At 46.3% G+C, this 19,102-nt stretch overlaps 1 protein-coding gene across 3 annotated transcripts in view; it reads right to left on the minus strand.

The window, feature by feature from the left end:
* Positions 1-6,889: 6,889 nt before the first annotated feature.
* The window catches only part of SNTA1 (syntrophin alpha 1), a 31,254-nt gene continuing 19,041 nt past the window's right edge, over positions 6,890-19,102 (minus strand). The window contains exons 3-9 of one of the 3 annotated variants that reach the window (XM_038572018.1): positions 16,729-16,821; positions 15,888-16,092; positions 12,323-12,530; positions 12,036-12,180; positions 8,494-8,690; positions 7,614-7,801; positions 6,890-7,529 (exon numbers count right to left, since the gene is read on the minus strand). In XM_038572018.1, coding sequence (XP_038427946.1) covers positions 7,418-7,529; positions 7,614-7,801; positions 8,494-8,690; positions 12,036-12,180; positions 12,323-12,530; positions 15,888-16,092; positions 16,729-16,821 — 1,148 coding nt within the window. In that variant the 3' untranslated portion in view covers positions 6,890-7,417. The remainder of the gene's footprint in view (positions 7,530-7,613; positions 7,802-8,493; positions 8,691-12,035; positions 12,181-12,322; positions 12,531-15,887; positions 16,093-16,728; positions 16,822-19,102) is intronic. The other 2 variants (XM_038572016.1, XM_038572017.1) reach the window with 2 other exon arrangements.

Consider the following 19,102-nt stretch of genomic DNA (forward strand, 5'->3'; position numbering starts at 1 on the left):
GGCTCACGTCCTCTTTCCACCGGACAGCGGTGCGCTGTAGGTTGAAGACGTCCCATTCACTGTTCCAGCCTGGACTCAGAGTCCAGATGCATAGGGGGCACCTCCCCTTAGGTATCTAATGACTAATTTAATACAGAACTCTTCAAGGACGCCTGGCTGGCTCAGTGGTTGAGCGTCTGCCTTTGGCTCAGGTCATGATCCTGGGGTCCTGGAATCAAGCCCCATGTTGGGTTCCCTGCTCGGCGGGGAGCCTGCTTCTGCCCCTCCCCCATCTCTCTCAAATAAAATCTTTAAAAATAAAAAAAGAGAGACTTTGTGTTTTATTGACTCAGAGCTCATCACTCTTCCACTGAAAACACTAGGTGGCTTGTCACAGCTGTTACAATAAAATCCAGATTTCCTCTGTGTCCTAGGGCCTGTGGGATCTGGTCTGCTTACTTTTGCTTCTCCAACTTACTTCTAATATGTTCTCTCTAATTGACTACACATCAACTCCCTCCGTAACTTTGCTTTGCTCCTTCAGTAAATACGCCAATCACGTGTCTATATGAGAGTCTACTTAATGTTCTCTTTCTGGAATGCTCTTTCCCTCAAGATTGTTTTTGCCTGGCCCCGTCTTGTCGTCTTGTCGTTCTTCATGTCTCAGCTTAAATACCAGCTCTAAGAGAGGCCCTCCCTGACCCCCCCGTGTAACCTGCTCCTATCACTATCACATCATTTTCCTCACAGCACTTGTCACTATCCAAAATGATGGTGTCATTTGTTTACTTGCTATTGCTGGTTCCCCAGGCTTTCAGGTCCCTGAGAGCAGGGACACATTCTGTCTTGTTTGTTGCAACATCCCCGGGATCTAGCACAGATTCTAACTCGTGAAAGAGCTTAATAAGTCATTGCTGAATGAATAAATGATTTGCATTATATTTCAATTTGGGTTCCCCAGAAATAGACCTGAGACAAGGATTTGAGTGTAAGTAGGTGGTCTCAGGAAACACTAATGGGGTAGTTAGGAAATGAGACAGGAACAGGATTGGGGTGATAGCCAATAAAGAATGTTACCATGGTGGGCATCTGGGTCTTAATTCTGTTGGGGAGTCCTGGGAAACAGTGCAGTACATACAACTCAGAATTATTTCACCCAAGAAGAGAGGAAGTTAAAGTAGTTACATGTTAGCAGTCATGGTAGAAAGGTGCTCCTGTGTATATTTAGTTCCTCAGCACTTCTGTCTGCACAGGGGGGGTTGTGATTTGGAAGAAAACCCTGTGTCAGTAAGATGTAGACACTGGCCCCAGCACTCCAAATTAGTAAGACTTTGGGGGCTCTGCTGCCATGATTTCTTTGACTACTCATTAGAACTCTATAAACTTATTATTGTCCACTTTAAGGCAAGAAAACTGGAAATACAAAAGGTAGACACATGCTGAAGCTTGCTCAACTAGTGCATGGCTTAACTGGGATCCACCCACAGGCCAGTCTAACCCCAAAGCACTATTCTTACCACTGACTGACTAAATGAAAGTCAGACTGGCTGGTTCCCACTGAGGCTTTGACACCATGATAGCCAAGTCCAAATTAATCACTCTTACTGATTCCGTTTCTTTGCCAATAAAGTGGCTGCTGTTTGGAGAATACTCTGCACTGGGGGGTCAGAGGATGGAAAGACAAATAAGGAGAGCATTTAGAAATCTGTGGCAATTGCCCAAAGATTGTGGAGTCCAGGACCATTGTGCTGTCTTGGGGTTGTGAGGATGATGGAAACAAAACTGGATTTCAGGAGTTTGAAACATACTGGAATTAAACTCATACTGTCTCCTTAGATGACTGCTGGGTACCGATTCAGTCAAAAATGCAAAGGCAAACACAGGCCAAAAACTATATTATGGTTCTTAATTTTTACTCTGGTTCTCCATATAAGCTAGAATGTGATCTAATCATTTGGGGGTAATCATCAATACTGTGAAAGTATAATGTTTCAGAATTCCTGCAAAATGCTTAAACTCTAGAGACGAGGGGGATCCCTGGGTGGCTCAGCAGTTTAGCACCTTGTCTTCAGCCTGGGGTGTGATCCTGGAGTCCAAGGATGGAGTCCCACATCAGGCTCCCTGCATGGAGCCTGCTTCTCCCTCTGTGTCTCTGCCTCTGTGTGTGTGTGTCTCATGAATAAATAAATAAAATATTTTTTAAAAATAAAAACTCTAGAGATGAGTTCCTGGTCACTCTGGAATCTAAAGACTCCCACTGGAGAAATATTCAGGTTTACTGTGAAGTTTTTTACTGCAAAGGGAAGATGTCCTGTCCAAATTTGGCCATGGAAGGGGGAGCAGGTGCACCTGTCCCACAGAGCCCCACCATGGTGGCAGCACTTGCATCCCAATATGAGTTGTGTTGAAGGAGGGATGCCTTCCACACTGCCAAGGGTGACCATCAAGCATAGGCCCTGTCCTTCCATGCATACCAACTTCCTGTTTCAGGTCCTGCTTATGGTATCAGCATGGCCCTCTCTTTACTCTGACTTGTCCTCTTAGAGTGACAGGAGAAAGGAATTCTAGACCTAGAAGGAAGCCAATGTGAGAAGGTTCCAATGTGAGAATCAGGGAAAAGTCAGGGTTTGAACCCAGGTCTCTCCGGAGCTTAGAACTGGCTCTTTCAGATCTGGCCCTTTCCCTTGCAGCACCACAGGGCGATGTCACCTTTCCCCCCTTGTGGTCAGGGCAGGAGGCTGCAATTCTGATTGCCCACAGGATGAAGCTGGGAGCTTGAGGGATGTTCTCTGTTTTGCTGCACTCAACACATATACACTCAACAGCCATTCCCAACATCCCTTACTATCCTTCCCTGCACACATACCAGCACACATGGGAACCAGGGATCATTTCCCACCACCTGCCCCATCACATCTCACCACATTCCAACCACAAGGCTCTACTTTTAGTTGCCATGTTGTAGACTGTTGAACAGTGTTGTGTCTTGGACAATGAATGTGATGAAAACAACCCCACCCTACCCCCAGATTCCAGTTTAGACACTCCTTTATTCAAATAAGGAGAGCATTTAGAAATCTGTGGCAATTGATCACCGCTGATCTCAGCTCAGGATCTTTCACCTGGGATGCCATTCCCTCCCTTTCACCTAACTCTTACTGGCTGAGGATAGTTGTTACTGAGCAATGATTCCTCCCTTTCCCTTTCCCCACTGATGGCTCAGCTACATGACATGTTTTGGCCAATGGAATGAGAGGACATAATGTAGACAGAGGATGTAACCATGCTTGTGTAATTTGCTTGTCTTTGAACTCCAATGACTTGCCAGAGAACATCCCCTCACAGCTGATGTCCCTTCATCCTGGGCTCCAGAAACTACATAAGGTAGACGTGAGCCCAACCCATAGCCTTGGGCAAAGCCACGCAGCCAAGCCCAACTTATAATGGTCAAGCTGCAGTCAAAGTGCAGCCCCAGGAGCATGAAAATAAATGCTTGTGGCTGTGGCCACGGAGGTTGGGTTAGCTTTTTGTTTTTGTTTTTGTTTTTTTCCACCATAGCATTATAGCAGTGGGAGCTGATTTTTACAATACTTGGGTGTTTTTTTTTTTAAGATTTTATTTACTTATTCATGAGAGACACAGAGAGAGAGAGAGAGAGAGGCAGAGACACGGGCAGAGGGAGAAGCAGGCTCCATGCAGGGAGCCCGATATGGAACTTGATCCTGGGACTCCAGGATCACGCCCTGAGCCAAAGGCAGAGGCTAAACTGCTGAGCCACCCAGGCATCCTAGCATTCTAGTTTAGATTAACATTAGCTTCCATGTCTCCTGAGAGAAACCTCCCCTGAGCCCCTAGAGTAGATCAGGTCCCTGCTGGCCCCTCTGCTATTTCTATATCTGTTCAATCTGTATCACACATTTGATTGTGGGAGATCCTGCTGGATTTCCATTCCCTGTGCATGGGGACCTGTCAGTCTTGCTCTTTGCAAACCAGCTCCTGGCAACAAGGACTAGCAACAGAGTAGGCTTACAGTAGATATTTCTCAGATGACAATGTATTGACAGATGGATGGGCAGATGGATGGATGCATAGGCAAGGTTGGAATACCTCTGCTCACCTGCATCTCCCTAGACTTCCAGAACCAGCTCTGGCTCTGGCTCATTATGTGACTTCACATGGGCCTCAGTGTCCTCATGCAGATGCTTGCTTAGGACTGCTTAGTCCAGTATAATAGCCACCACCCACATGTGGCTACTGAGCACTTGATATGCAGCTAGTGTGAATGAGGAACTAAATTTTATTTAGGTTTAGTTACTTTGAATTTAAAAACTGACAAATTATTTGGAAAATCTTAGTGCATTTAGAACAACTTGGGCATGTGATTCTACTTTTTTCAACTATAAATGTTATGAAATATAAATATAAATCAAGAATTTCGAATTGGAACACCTGGGTGGATCAGTCGGTTAAGAGTCCAACTCTTGGTTTCAACTCAGGTCATGATCTCAGAGTCATGAGATTGAGCCCCGCTTCTGGCTCTGTGCTCAGAGGGGAATCTGCTTGAGATTCTTTCCCTTCCTTCTCCTTCCCTTTCTGCTCCTCCCCCTACTTGTGCTCTCTCTCTTTCAAAAAATAAAATCTTGGGCAGCCCCTGTAGCTTGGTGGTTTAGCGCCACCTTCATCCCAGGGCCGGATCCTGGAGACCCAGGATCGAGTCCCACGTCAGGCTCCCTGCATGGAGCCTGCTTCTCCCTCTGCCTGTGTCTCTGCCTCTCTTTCTCTCTGTGTCTCTCATGACTAAATAAAATCTTTAAAAATAAAATAAATAAAATAAAATAAAATAAAATAAAATCTTAAAAAAAAAAAAAAGATTTTCTAATGAAAATTTGGCACCTGGGATGCCTGAGTGGCTCAGTGGTTGAACATCTGCCTTGGTCTCAGAGCATGATCCCAGAGTCCCAGGACTGAGTCCCACATCAGGCTCCTTGTGTGGAGCCTGCTTCTCCCTCTGCCTATGTCTCTGCCTGTCTCTCTCTGTGTCTCTCATGAATAAATAAATAAAATCTTTTTAAAAAATAAAAATAAGGGCAGCCCGGGTGGTTCAGCAGTTTAGAGCCGCCTTCAGCCCAGGGCCTGATTCTGGAGACCCATGATCGAGTCCCACATCTGGTCCTTGCATGGAGCCTGCTTCTCCCTCTGCCTGTGTCTGTGCCTCTCTCTCTCTTTCTCTCTCTCTCCCCTCTCTCTCTCTAATGGATAAATGAATAAAATCTTAAAAAAAATAAAAATAAAAATAAAATTACTCTCACCTATTTTTTTTTTTTTACATTTTAAAATGTGGCTACTAGAAAATTTTTAGTTACATATGTGATTCTCATTATATGTCTGATGATGGCTCTGAAGTGAAGGAGACCTGGTTTGGATCCAAGCTCAGAGCTGTGTGACTTTGAGCAAGGCATCTTCTGTCTCTGGGCCCCAGCTCCACACCTGTGAAATGGAGATCATCGGTGTGTGGTGAAGATCCAATGAAGAAACATATGCAGTGGGCAGCCCTGGTGGCGCAGCGGTTTACTACTGCCTGCAGCCTGGGGTGTGATCCTGGAGACTGGGATCGAGTCCCATGTCGGGCTTCCTGCATGGAGCCTGCTTCTCCCTCTGCCTGTGTCTCTGCCTCTCTCTCTCTCTCTCTCTGTGTCTCTCATGAATAAATAAATAAAATCTTTTTAAAAATTTTTTTAAAAAGAGAAATGTATGCAGAGTGCCTGGCAGATAGCAAGCACTCTCTAATTATAAGCTGTCAATACTGTTGTCACTGATTTTCTGGACAATGCAAGCAAGTACAGAGTTATAAATGTGGCATGCTTACATCCAAGCAACACATTACAGCTTCTAAAGAACATTCCACAAAGCATGTTCAAAGTGTCCTCTCTCCTGCAGGACAGGGGCCTGAGGCTCTGTATGATGGTTTCTAAATAGGTCCACAAATTCTCTGACATTCCTTTCTTCAATAAATGAAGCCTAATTCCCTTCCCCATAAGTGTCAGCTGGACAAACGACTCACTTCTAATGAGCAGAATGAAGCATAACTGACAGTCTGAGATATCCAAGATTGGGTCATAAGAGGCATTGTGGACTTCCTCTTTGGCTCTCTCTTGTGTGTCTTGTGTGTCTTGTCTTGGGAGAAGCCAGCTAGTGCTCACTTCATCAGCATATTTGCTAAAATTGGGGGAAGCCAGCTACCTTGTCATGTATGGTTAGGCCCATGTCGTAGGAAACTGGGACTGGAAAACTGGAAACAACCAAATGAGTGAGTGATATTGGAAATGGATTGTCTAGCCCTGGTCAAGCTTTCAGGTAAGTGCAGCCTCAGCCAATACCTTGACTGCATCCTCATTAAAGACCCTGAGTCCAGAACATCCCAGCTTAGCCTCTCACATATTCCTGATCCACAGAACCTGAAAAATAATAAATATTCATTGTTTCAGGCACCTGGGCAGTTCAGTCGCTGAGCATCTGCCTTCAGCTCAGGTTGTGATCCTGGGGTCCTGGGATGGAGCCCTGCATTGGGCTCCCTGCTCAGCAGGGGAGTCTGCTTCTCCTTCTGCCTCTGCCTCTGTCTCTGCCTCTCTCTCTCTTTCATGAATAAATTAAATAAATAAATAAATAAATAAATAAATAAATAAATAAATAAATAAATAAATAAATAAATAATTTGTTGTTTCAAGCTGTTAGATTTGGGGATCATTTGTCATGCAATAATAGATAACAAATACACTTTCTTTATGGGCCTGTGGTTACAGGTCTGCTCTTCTCCAGAAAAAGGACTGCCAATCCTGGGTCTGGTCCTTCTTGGGACTACCATGGCTACCAAAGAGTCCAGAGGCCAAGGTACAAACCACAAACGCTAGGCCAGGTTGCCTATGTGCTCACAGGCTGTTTATTTGCCCAAGAGTAAGGAGGAGAGAGGATGAGAAGAAAAACCGATGCCCCAAGGTGGTGGAGCTGAGGGGAGAAATGAACAGAAAGGTTCCTCCTCTTTCTCTTGCCATGGACCCCAGGGAACTCCAGCTTCAGATGAGGCCTCTGAGGGTGGTGTAGGGGCCTCTAGGAGGCCTGGCAGTTGTTGTCTGGGGTCAAGATCCCCACAGGGGCAGGTCCCAGGCTCGGAATGGCTTTTGTGTACACAAAATATCTCTCTGCAAAAGGCACTGGTGGGGGAATGGTGGGGCAGCTAGGAGGTTACCCCATCACAGGCAGGATCCACTGTGTCCTGAGTCTGGTTCCCAGTCCCAAGACTATCCCAGCCTCTAAGGGAGTCCCTTAGAGGCCGGGACTTTGCACACTTATTCCTTTCCTCTCCCTTCCCTCAGCCCAGTGATGAGCAGGCAGTCAGCGGAGGGCCAGGTCACGCCACGTGGCAGACACCCTCTCTTCAGGGCTAGTGCATCTGGTGACCTCTAGGCCAAAAGCCCCAGGCGGGTGACTTTGGCTGAGAGGAAGGAGTGGATGATGAAGACCATGGTTTTGGGGCACGAATGCAAGTCCAGCTGCTGCAGGGTGGATGGAGAGAAGGGTCAGGAGCCCCATCCAGCCTGGCCTCCAGGAGAACATAACCCCCCACCCCCTCCACTCACAATCTCTCCTTCAGCACCCCCGAAGTCCAGGAAGAGGAGGCTGGCACCGTCATCCGAGGACATCTGCAGCTTCTCAAAGGGCTGTCGAAGCAGCACAGCTCGGGCAGCGCCAGGCTCAGCCGCCCACAGTGTGAAGCCCTTGTCGATGTGCACGGAGAGGCTGCAGGGACGGCCATTCCATGTACAGGCTGCAGGGAGGCATGTGGATACAGGCACAGATGGCATCTCAGAGACCCATAAGCCCTCACCAGCAACTCCACAAATGGGGCTTGAATACCACTCAGGATGGGAAGTTCACTGCCTGTTATGTCATCTGCACTTTCACCCTGCATAGAGTTGCCCCCACCCTAAAATACAGAGAAATGGTCCCTCAGAGAAACTATAACCCACTTCAAGTCCCACTTCCAGAAACACCAAAAGGGAAAGCTTAAACTCTACCATGCTCAGAAGGCCCACTCCCTTACTCCCTATAAAGGTATCAGTAGACCCACCAAGCATGACCCTTGGAGACCTTAGACACCTGTAGAATTGCCCAGGTAAATGTGAATTTCAGATAAACAATGGATAATTTGGACATACTTATACTAAAAAAGATTCGTGGTTTATGTGAAAGTCACATTTAAGTAGGTGTCCTATATTTTACCTGGCAATCATACTCCAAGTGCCATGTCTTGGAATCACAAAGCCAGGGCAAGAAAACCCAGAGTAAAGAGTCTTACTATCTACTGAGACACCTGCACATCCAAAAGAGAGAGCCCTTGAAGACCCCAAACCCCACTTTTTATCCCTTTCCTGAAGTACCCTAAAAAAGGAAATTTGGATGCCTCTAGGGGTGAGAGGCTCATTACCAGAGAGGCACGCCCAGATCTGCCCAGCCCACCTGTAGACACCTCCTGCACACCCTCGGCAGCCCGGTGACAGCCGTCCACCAGTTGCCGGGTCCAGGTGGCCAGCTCCTGTGGTGACTCCACGCTGAACAGGTGAGTGTCCACACCATGACGTGTGCCCGTACGCAGGGCAAAAGAGAGCTCTGCATCATAGGGCACTGAACCCTTAGAGGGGCCTGAGTGCACCAGCCTAGGGGCAAAGGGGAGAGTGCTAAGTATGAGGTCTCACACTGTGGGGAAATAGGTGGTGACCCGGGAAGGAACTCTGTGACTCCTTTACCATCTAATTGGTGAACAGGACTTCCAGCTGGCCCCTGACTGACTCACAGGAGCCCATCTCCTGCCACCCTCCCCCTTGCTCCCTCAGCTCCAGCCATACCAGGTCTTCAAACACACCAAACACATTCTTGCCTCAACAGCTCTGCACACACTGTTCCCTCTGTCAAGTGCACTCTTCCCTGATGATCTGCACTGCTCACTCCCTCACTTCCTTCAGATCTTTGCTCAAATGTCATCTCCTCTGAGAAGCCTTCCCTGACCGCTCTGTCTAAAATAACACCCCTGGCACTCACTAGCCTTACTTTTCATCATGATACCAGAAATGATACTTATTCTTTATTTATTTCACTTGGCTTTTTTTTTTTTAATAATTTTTTTAAATTTTTATTTATTTATGATAGTCACACAGAGAGAGAGAGAGAGGCAGAGACACAGGCAGAGGGAGAAGCAGGCTCCACGCACCGGGAGCCCGACGTGGGATTCGATCCTGGGTCTCCTCCAGGATCGCGCCCTGGGCCAAAGGCAGGCGCCAAACCACTGCACCACCCAGGGATCCCTCACTTGGCTTTTGATCATCTTTTTAACTAGAATATCATCTAAGATACAAATTTTTGTCTAATCTGCTCACCATTCTATTCTGAGCAATTAAAACAATGCCTGGGGGGCACCCAGGGGCTCAGTCAGTTAAAAGTCTGCCTTTGGCTCAGATCATGATCCCAGGGTCCTGCGATTGAGCTCTGCATCTCTGCATCTGGCTCCCTGCTCCACAGGCAGCCTGCTTCTCCCTCTCCCTCTGCCTTCCACTCCCCCTGCTTGTTCGTTTTCTCTCTCTCTCTCTCTCTCTCTCTCTCTCAAATAAATAAATTTTAAAAAATAAAAAATAAAAATAAAGCAATGACTGGCATGTAGTAGGTGTTCAATAAACATTTGTGACCCAAATTAATGAGTCACTTGATTAGTTTGGCAATCCATGACCTGCTTATTCCTGGTAGACAGCTGGCTCCTAACACATGGGCCAGAGCCCCACCCAGAGGAAGAGACATGAGCAGCAAGGGCCCAGGCACTCAGTCTGATTCCCACTTGCTGTGTAACCTTGGGCAGCTTACTTCCCCTCTCTGGGCAACAGACTCAGAGTTCTGGCCCTTAGCTCTCTTTGCTTCTCACTCCACACACTCTCTCTCGTAATTTCAGCTACCTGCTAGAGCTGCTGCTGACACTGTTTCCCATTTTCCAGCTTGGAACTAAAACTCACAATTCCCCAAGATTCCTCTGTAAGCTCCCTATCCGTCACCCCCCACACACACACTTTGCACTCAACTCAGCATCTTGCTCCAGCCTCCCCCTTTTGCACTCCCACCCCTAATCCCACTGCTTGCCCAGACACACGCTCCAAACCTCCCATTCATCCATTCATCCTGGACACCTCCCTCACCCTCCCCATCTGGCAAGCACTAAACCCAGTTAATTTTACCACCCATGTGTCTTCCAATTCAAATGCGGCCTTTCTTCTCCATCTGCTGCCTCCACCCACCTCCACCATCTCTCCTGCATGACTGCACCAGCCTCCCAGCTTCCATCCTGCCCCCTCCAGTGCATTTTCCACGTGGCAGCCACAGGGGTGTTTTTAAAACTCAACCCAAGTCTGGGCGCCTGGGTCGCTCAGTTGGGTAAATATCTGATTCTTGAATTTAGCTCAGGTCATGATCTTGGGGGGTCATGAGATCCAACACTGCTTTGGGTTCTGCACTCAGCAGGGAGTCTGCTTGGGATTCTCTCTCTCCTCCCTCTGCCTCTACACCCCTTCCTGCTCATTTGTGTGCTCTCTCTTTCTCTATCTCTCTAAAATAAACAAATAAAGGGTGGGTGACTCAGTCAGTTGAGCATCCACCTTCTGCTCAGGTCATGATCTCAGGTTCCTGGGATCAAACTCCCATGTAGGGCTCCCTGCTCAGTGAGAGGGGGTAGGGGGGTCTGCTTCTTTCTCTCCCTCTGCCCCTCTCCTCCTCTTGCTCTCTCTTGAGCTCTCTGTCTCTCTCAAATAATAAAATATTTTTAAAATAATAATAAGGGATCCCTGGGTGGCTCAGCGGTTTAGCGCCTGCCTTCAGCCCAGGGCGTGATCCTGAAGTCCTGGGATCGAGTCCCACATCGGGCTCCCTGCATGGAGCCTGCTTCTCCCCCTGCCTGTGTCTCTGCCTCTCTTTCTCTGTGTCTCTCATGAATAAATAAATAAAATATTTAAAAAATAATAATAAATAAAAAATAATAATAAATAAAAATATAGGAATTTTTTTATTTTAAAAGCTTAAAAAATAATTTAAAAAATTAAAACACACACACACACACGCAACCCACATCACCTCACTCCCAGGCTAAAACCTTTCCACTCTGCCACAACTCTTAAGATAAAGCTACTAGCATTCCTTTTTTTTTTTTTTTTTTTTTTTTTTAATTTATGATAGTCACACAGAGAGAGAGAGAGAGAGAGAGGCAGAGACACAGGCAGAGGGAGAAGCAGGCTCCATGCACTGGGAGCCCGACGTGGGATTCGATCCCGGGTCCCCAGGATCCCGCCCTGAGCCAAAGGCAGGAGCCAAACCGCTGCGCCACCCAGGGATCCCCACTACTAGCATTCCTTAACCAAGCAGGAGAGGTTCTGCAAGGTCAAGCCCTACAACTTCCTGTCTCATTTCTCTCCATTTCCTGTATAGATTCAACATACTGGTTATAGCACACTCAGAGCTCTATGAACACACTATAGCCCTTAATAGTTCTATAACTTTGTCCATGTTGTTCTCACTGTGATGTTCTTCCACTCTTTCTTAAATAGCAAACTTCTACTCATCCATCAAAATCCAGCTCAATAGCACCTCTTCCTAAAGGTTTCCCAATCAGGCCAGGCAGAGTTAAATGGCTTCTACAGCTCTGCACTATGAAGGCTGTTCCTAGGTCAGCCTTCCCTACCAGACTGGGTGCTCACTAAGGGCAGACTGTTGGGATCAGCTCCCTATCCCCTGAACCATGCTGCACAGATTGGGCAGAGTAGGCGTCAATCAGTGAGTGACTAGTGGGACCTCACATCCTTCTCTTGCAAGTCCCCATCTCACAGATGAAGAAACTGAGGCCCAGACAACATAGAGACTTGTTTCAGGTCACCCGGGAGATAACTCAGGGCAGTAAAGGCCTGGAATCCCCCACTCCTGAGGCTCATTGACAGCATCACCCCCCAATCTCTGGTTGAGACAGACACCCTCACCTGCCCATGGATACCTGGTAGCAATGAGCGGGGCAGTACGGCTTGGCTGGCTCAGTGCCTCACGGGTCTGGGGTAGATGGCAGTAGAGAAGCAGCTCCTTCTCAGTCAGCAAGGCCAGGGTAGGTGCTGTGCCCCCATTGGGCAGCTGCAAGGGGTAAGGCAACAGTGAGATGGGGCACAGAGGGGAGAGGTCAGAGGGCCAGGGTAAAGTGGGATGGTAAACAGGAATGTGGTTAGCTCCAGGGGAGGGTTGGAGGTGGGGGACAGATGCCTGGCCCAGCAGGCACCTGCTCAGTCAGCCAGCCGATCTGCTTGATGTCTTGGCTTCCAGTTGTACTGGTGGCTGCCAGCAGTGCCTGCAGCTCGTCCTTGACCCAAGGCATCAGAGCGTTGACCTGAGCCTGGATGGCAGCTGCCCACGACTTTGCACTAGCCTCATCCTTGGCCCTCAGGAAGAGGGTGTCTTGGCCATCTGCTGAACAGATCTCCAAATACCTGCAGGCACAAACAGAGAGGAAGGGAGGACCAGTCCACTAGGCTGCAGCTGGCCAACCTTGAAATCTGGCCCCAAATCCCATTCACTGCAAAACCAGGAGAAACCACAGGATACTCATGAGACAATCAGGAGTGACACTCACCTCTGGGGCTCCAGCCACAATTGGGGCTTCATGGGGTCTAGGGACAAGAGACTATGACATGTACACACAGAAGCATATACATACAAATTAAACACATAGTCAAACATGTGTGATAGGAGCCAAAATCCCCATGTAAGTTTCATGATCTTGTTTTTGTCTCCTGGTTTCTAAGGGGAAGGCTTCTCCTGCTGGGAAATTTCTCCCCCTAGCTTCTCCCTTGTGGCATAGGACCAAAGTAATACACCAATGTGGCAGGGGCAGGGGGAGAGCATAAAACTGAAGAGGTTTGAGGGGATCCCTGAGTGGCGCAGCGGTTTGGCGCCTGCCTTTGGCCCAGGGTGCGATCCTGGAGACCCAGGATCGAATCCCACATCAGGCTCCCGGTGCATGGAGCCTGCTTCTCCCTCTGCCTATGTCTGTCTGTCTGTCTGTCTGTCTCTCTCTCTCTCTCTCTCTCTCTGTGACTATCATAAATAAATAAAAATAAAAAAAAAAACTGAAGAGGTTTGAGAGGCCAAGTCAGTCTATATAAAAAGAGTTGGAGCAGAGAAGGGAGAGGGAAGGAGATAAAAAGCCATGTGGACAACTGGGGGTGGGGTAGGGTTTCAGGGAGGTACCAAGAGAAGTAGTGGCAGGAAAAGGATTTTAAAATGGTATGTGAAAAAAATTAAATTAAAAAATAAATAAATAAAATGGTATGTGGACCATTAAAGATTCGCTCCTCCTCTGGTTTTTCTGTCACAGATGAAGTTGGGCAGGACCTACTTGAAACCCCTTTACTTTTGCCTCCCTCTGCTGCAGAACTAGGAAACAAAATACTTGAATTCCCACCTCTCTTGCAGCTAGGGCTGGCCATGTGACCCAGGTCCAACAATGAGATATAGACAGAAGTCTCTGGGGAGGGTGTCCCTTCCCAAATGAAGGTAAAGTTTCCCTAGATGTGGTGGTTCCTCTCCAAAGATGGCCTCTACCAAATCCTTCCCTCCCTGCACACTCAGCCCACTTTCCTCATCAAGAGGTGAAGTTTATTTCTCTTTTCTTTGACCTTGTAACTTGGTTTGACAAATAAAATGTGGCAGAAGTGACATTCTGGCATTGCCAACACACCATGAAATCCAAGTACCCTGGACCAACTACCCTTAGAGGAAACACAAAAAGGTACACAGAAAGGCCTATGGAAAGAGGAATGCTTAGCCAGCTGTTCCAACCATTCCAGCTAAGGCAGCAGACATGGGAGCAAAGCAGCCATTCTATACTTCCAGCCCCAGCAGATACCACATAAAGCAGAAGCACTGGCCAGCAGAGCCAGCTCAGATTATAGAATTGGAAGAAATAATCAACTGTAATCTTCTACGCCACTAAATTTTAGGATGGCTTATTATGCAGCATAAGAACAAAATGCCAGGAGAAAAGTTCCTTTCCATTTTGCCTTCTTCCTATTTGGAATGTAGACACATGCTTTGAGGCACAGCCACCAGTCTATCTCCAAAAAGAAAATGCCACAATAAAAATGGCAGAGGAATTGGGACACCTGGGTGGCTCAGTGGTTGAGTGTCTGCCTTTGGCTCAGGGTGCGATCCTGGAGTCCTGGGATTGAGTCCCACATCGGGCTCCCTGCATGGAGCCTGCTTCTCCCTCTGCCTGTGTCTCTGCCTCTGTGTGTCTCTCATGAATAAATAAATTTTAAAAATCTTTTTTTAAAAAATGGCAGAAAAAAAAAGGCAGAAGAAGCTGGAAGCCTGATTCATTAAGGGCATTCTTGAGTAGTGATAAAAGATCCTAAGGAGCTGACCCTGAACTACTAAACATGTGGAAAAATAAACCCCTCATTTATTTCAGCCATCATTTACTGGCATTTCTGATACTTGCAACCCAACATAATCTTACCACTTAGTGTAAGTATGAAATATTTTTCATTATATTTTGGTTACCAGATTGTATTCCTTTGACTGGGATATTTAGTGCTAATAAAGAACCCCAGTTATATTCAAGTTACATGTGTTACACATGTGCACATGGTCAAACACATGTGCATACATGCATACTATATGTATGAATATTAACATAAACACACACAAACACATATGCACAAATCTATACCCATATCCAAGCAAAAGCTCACATATACACATAAACATTTGCATTTACATGTCAACTACATGTGTACACACAGAAATACATGTACACACATGCTTCAGGTGATGTCTGGGATCAGGCTGGGAACCACGATTAACCTAATAATGTTCTGTAAGTGTTGAGGACTCATACCACCTTACCTTCACCCAACGCAAAAGGCCCCTTTTGTGGAACACCTAAGGTGACCTGTAATCACCAGTTCTTGCCTGTTGGGGGCAGGCTGGGGCTGGGGCATGAGGTAGGGCTAGGAGATCTGGATACTGAACCTCCAGGCCAATGTTGAGCACCTGCCTGGCATTGAAACTCAGCTGTAACTAGGACCCAAGTCTTTCATGTTCAGAAGACTTTTATGTTCACAATATGTATACCACCCCCGATACTGCATACCCCACTTGATCAACATATACTCCACTCACCCACCACCATCACTCAGGCACCTACAGTTTCTAAAGCAGAGGGGCTACCTGGAATGAAGCAAGTTCCATCCCTTCCTGGTTGTGTGATCTTGGGCAGGTTACTTCCTCTCTCTGTCCTCATCTACAAAATTGGGGTGAAATAATAGGACTTTGCTCATAGGGTCACTGTGAGTGTTAAGTTGTGCATGTAAACACTCAATAATGTTGGCTGTTACCAATCTTATCATCAGTGAACTGTTAAGGGCTGCTCATATGTGAAGGATGGTAACTTTCCATGGCCCTGACATGAATGTTACTAGATCTCTAAGAACCTCAGCAGAGTTAGAAAAGACTTGAGAGGATCACTGAGTCTGAAAACTTTATTTCCCAGTGAGAAATCTAAAGGTCAGTGAGGCAGAGACTAGTTCAAGGCGAACCAGGACTGGAACCCGGGGTTCTTCCGCAGACCAAGCTCCTCCTCAGATGTGAACTACTCACAGGAAAAAGCCAAGAATGCCATTATCCCCTTAACTTTGCTCTTACATCCATTCAACAAATATTTCTTAAGCCCTACTATGTTCAGGCATTGTGCTGGTCGCTTGCAACACAGGGCTATCTTTCCTTTGGCCCCACCACTTAACAACAAGGCATATCTACCTGGGTTCCCCCCACCCCAGACTTACCTATGCTCCGGGTCAGTCGAGGTGCACCTCCTCGAAACATATGCCATCTTCAAGGACATGTGTTTGGCATCACTGAGGTCCCGGGGTGAGGGGCCAGGGGAAGATGGCTGTCGCGGAAGGGGTGAAGCAGGAGGCGAGTCCCAGCCAACCGAGGTCCCACCAGCAGAGTTCTTGAAATATGGTGAGACCTCCTTCATGTACTTGACTGGTTAGAGGACAGGTCAGCAGTTACTGTTGTGACATTGGCTCCCATACACATCACAATTGTCACTAATTCGTAAGAGTTTAATTTATGTTCTATATCACTATCCTCCTCTAAGCTAAAGTCTCTGACCAGGCAGTGTGGTAGAAAATACTGGATGCATACCAACATCCATGCTCTCATTGTTTTCACTGGTTTACAGACTCATGCCACCTGGAAGAAAAACTACACTTCCCAGCCTCCTTTGCAGCTAGATATGGCCATGTAACTAAGTTCTAACCAAGTAATTAGAAGTATTTGGACCTTTGGGATGGCTACTTAAAGGAAACGGACAACAGCCACAACAAAGCAATGAAAGAGCACTGAGACAGGAGTCAGGAGATATGACTGCTCTTCCATTGGGCCATTGTTTGCCTCTATTTCTTCAGCCTGCTCATCTGTAAAGAGGAAGCATGGAATGAGAGTCCTATGGGACAGGTTACCAATTGTCCTCTAATATAGTGATAGCCCTCTAGCTTGAGACTTCACTTTCCAGGCTCCCTTATAACTACAAGGGCTTACGTGCCCAAGTCTAGCCAATAGGATGAAAGCAGAAGGGATGCCACTATCAAGTTCTGTCTGTTAAAGAAAGATTCATACCCTTCCTTTCCTCCTCTTTTCCCTTGACAGGGTTGAGCTGGCTGGAACACAGACAATGAAGCACCATCTTGACCTGAGGACATGTACCATAATCTAAGGAAAGACGACCAACAAAACAGAAAGGAATGGATGCTGACACTTTGGAGATACCATGTCAGACTTGGACTGTTACCTAAGAAAGCAAGGACTTCTATTATCTATCTATCTATCTATCTATCTACCTACCTATCTAAAAGATTTTTACTTATTTATTTCAGAGAGAGATAACATAAGCAGGGAGAGGTGCAGAGGGGGAGAGAGAGGGACAAACAGACTCTGTGCTGAGTGCAGAGCCCTACTTGGGGCTCAATCCCAGGACCTCAAGATCATGACCTGAGCCAAAACTAAGAGTCAGATACTCAACCAACTGAGCCACTCAGGTACCCCAGGACTTCTGTTACATTTAAGCCATAGTATTTTATGAGTCTCTTGTTATAGTAGCATAGCTTATACCCTAACCAATATACCTGCTCTTAGCTCTAACATCATTGACTAAGTATAGTAGACACTTTCTAGATAGCATTGTCCAACAGAGTTTTCTATGCTTGTGTAAATGTTCCATATATACACTGTCCAATACAGTAGATACTAGCTGCTGTGGCTACTGAGCACTTGAAATGTGGCTAGTACAAATGAGGAACTGAATTATTTTTATTTCATCTTAATTAATTTAAAATTAAATTCAGGGACACCTGGGTGGCTCAATGGTTGAGTGTCTGCCTTCAGCTCAGGTCATGATCCCAGAGTCCTGGGATCAAGTCCCAGCATCAGGCTCCTACAGGGAGCCTGCTTCTCCCTCTGCCTATGTCTCTGCCTCTCTCTATGTGTCTCTCATGAATAAATAAATAAAATATGTTAAAGACTAAACTAAATTCAAATAGTCACTTAGAGCTACTGGTGACCACGCTAGACAGTAGAATTCTAGAATAACAGCTCAGATCTACTTCTCTGCCCAACTGATCCATAAATGCATGTTCTAATATGTGATCCTGCCCTTCTGGCTCTGCTAGCTAGACCAAGGTGAACACCAGACCCACACCAGGCTACCCGAATGGAGTCTGGTAGAGATTCTAGACTGGTGTTTTGAACCAACATAAATGCTATGGGGCAACTACTTTCTGCTATGGGAATAGAGAAGAGGAGAAAGCTGGTTTATAGAGAAAGAATTAGAGATGCATGTGGAGAAACAGAGGGAAGGCCCTGCCAATCACCTGCTAATGCTCCAGTTTCTGATACTCATCCTTTAGAAAGTTGAACTGCCATCCCAACAGGAGTTTTATTTGCAACCAAAACAGTCCTGATTTGGGCCTGAATCCATGCCTTTTTAGAAAAGGAAGATCTCACTAACAATGATAGCTGGAAGTGAAAGGCAATAATGATGACAAGAGTGATCTGAGAAAAGCCTGGTAGGAGTAGAGATTCAGAAACAAGTCAGTTTTCTTGAGTACCTACTCTGTGCCAGGTATTGGACTGGCCTTTGGTAGGAGTGGGATAGTAAAGATATGCACTTGCACTACCACTTATTTATCCTTTGCTCATGAAAGACATCATAAATCATAGTAATTTTTGGCAGCCATTATTCATCCGTTAAGGCTGATTGGTGGCAGCCTGGGTGGCTCAGCAGTTTAGCACCTCCTTCAGCCCAGGGCCTGATTCTGGAGACCCAGGAACGAGTTCCACATCAGGCTCCCTGCATGGAGCCTGCTTCTCCCTCTGCCTGTGTCTCTGCCTATCTATCTCTCTCTCTCTCTCTCTCTCTCTCTGTCTCTCATGAGTAAATAAAATCTTAAAAAAAAAAAAGGCTGATTGTTAATAAAATATTTTGGTCATTCTTGCTTATTTATTAGATGAGTTTGGCTACAAATAAGAGAATATATGATAAAAGTGCCGTAAGCAATAAACATATTGATAATTTCACATAACAAGATGTCTTAGAGGCACCTGGCTGGCTCAGTTGATAGAGCATGCAACTCTTAATCTCAGGGTCATAAGTGTGAGCCCAATGTTAGGCATGGAGCCTATAAAAAAATAAAAATAGGGGTACCTGGTTGGCTCAGTGGTTGAGAATCTGCCTTTGGCTCAGGTTGTGATCTCAGGATTGAGTCCCAGGCTCCCCACATGCTTCTCCCTCTGCCTATGTCTCAGCCTCTTTCTGTGTGTCTCTCATAAATAAATAAATAAAATATTTATAAATAAATAAATAAATAAATAAATAAATAAATAAATAAATAATAAAATAATGAAATGTTATTTTAAAGAGCAGTCTAAGGACGCCTGTGTAGCTCAGTAGCTGAGCATCTGCCTTTGTCTCGGGGCGGGATCCCGGAGTTCTGGG

The sequence above is a fragment of the Canis lupus genome, chromosome 24 (assembly GCF_011100685.1).
Source record: "Canis lupus familiaris isolate Mischka breed German Shepherd chromosome 24, alternate assembly UU_Cfam_GSD_1.0, whole genome shotgun sequence".
In the NCBI taxonomy this organism is placed as follows: Eukaryota; Metazoa; Chordata; class Mammalia; order Carnivora; family Canidae; genus Canis; species Canis lupus.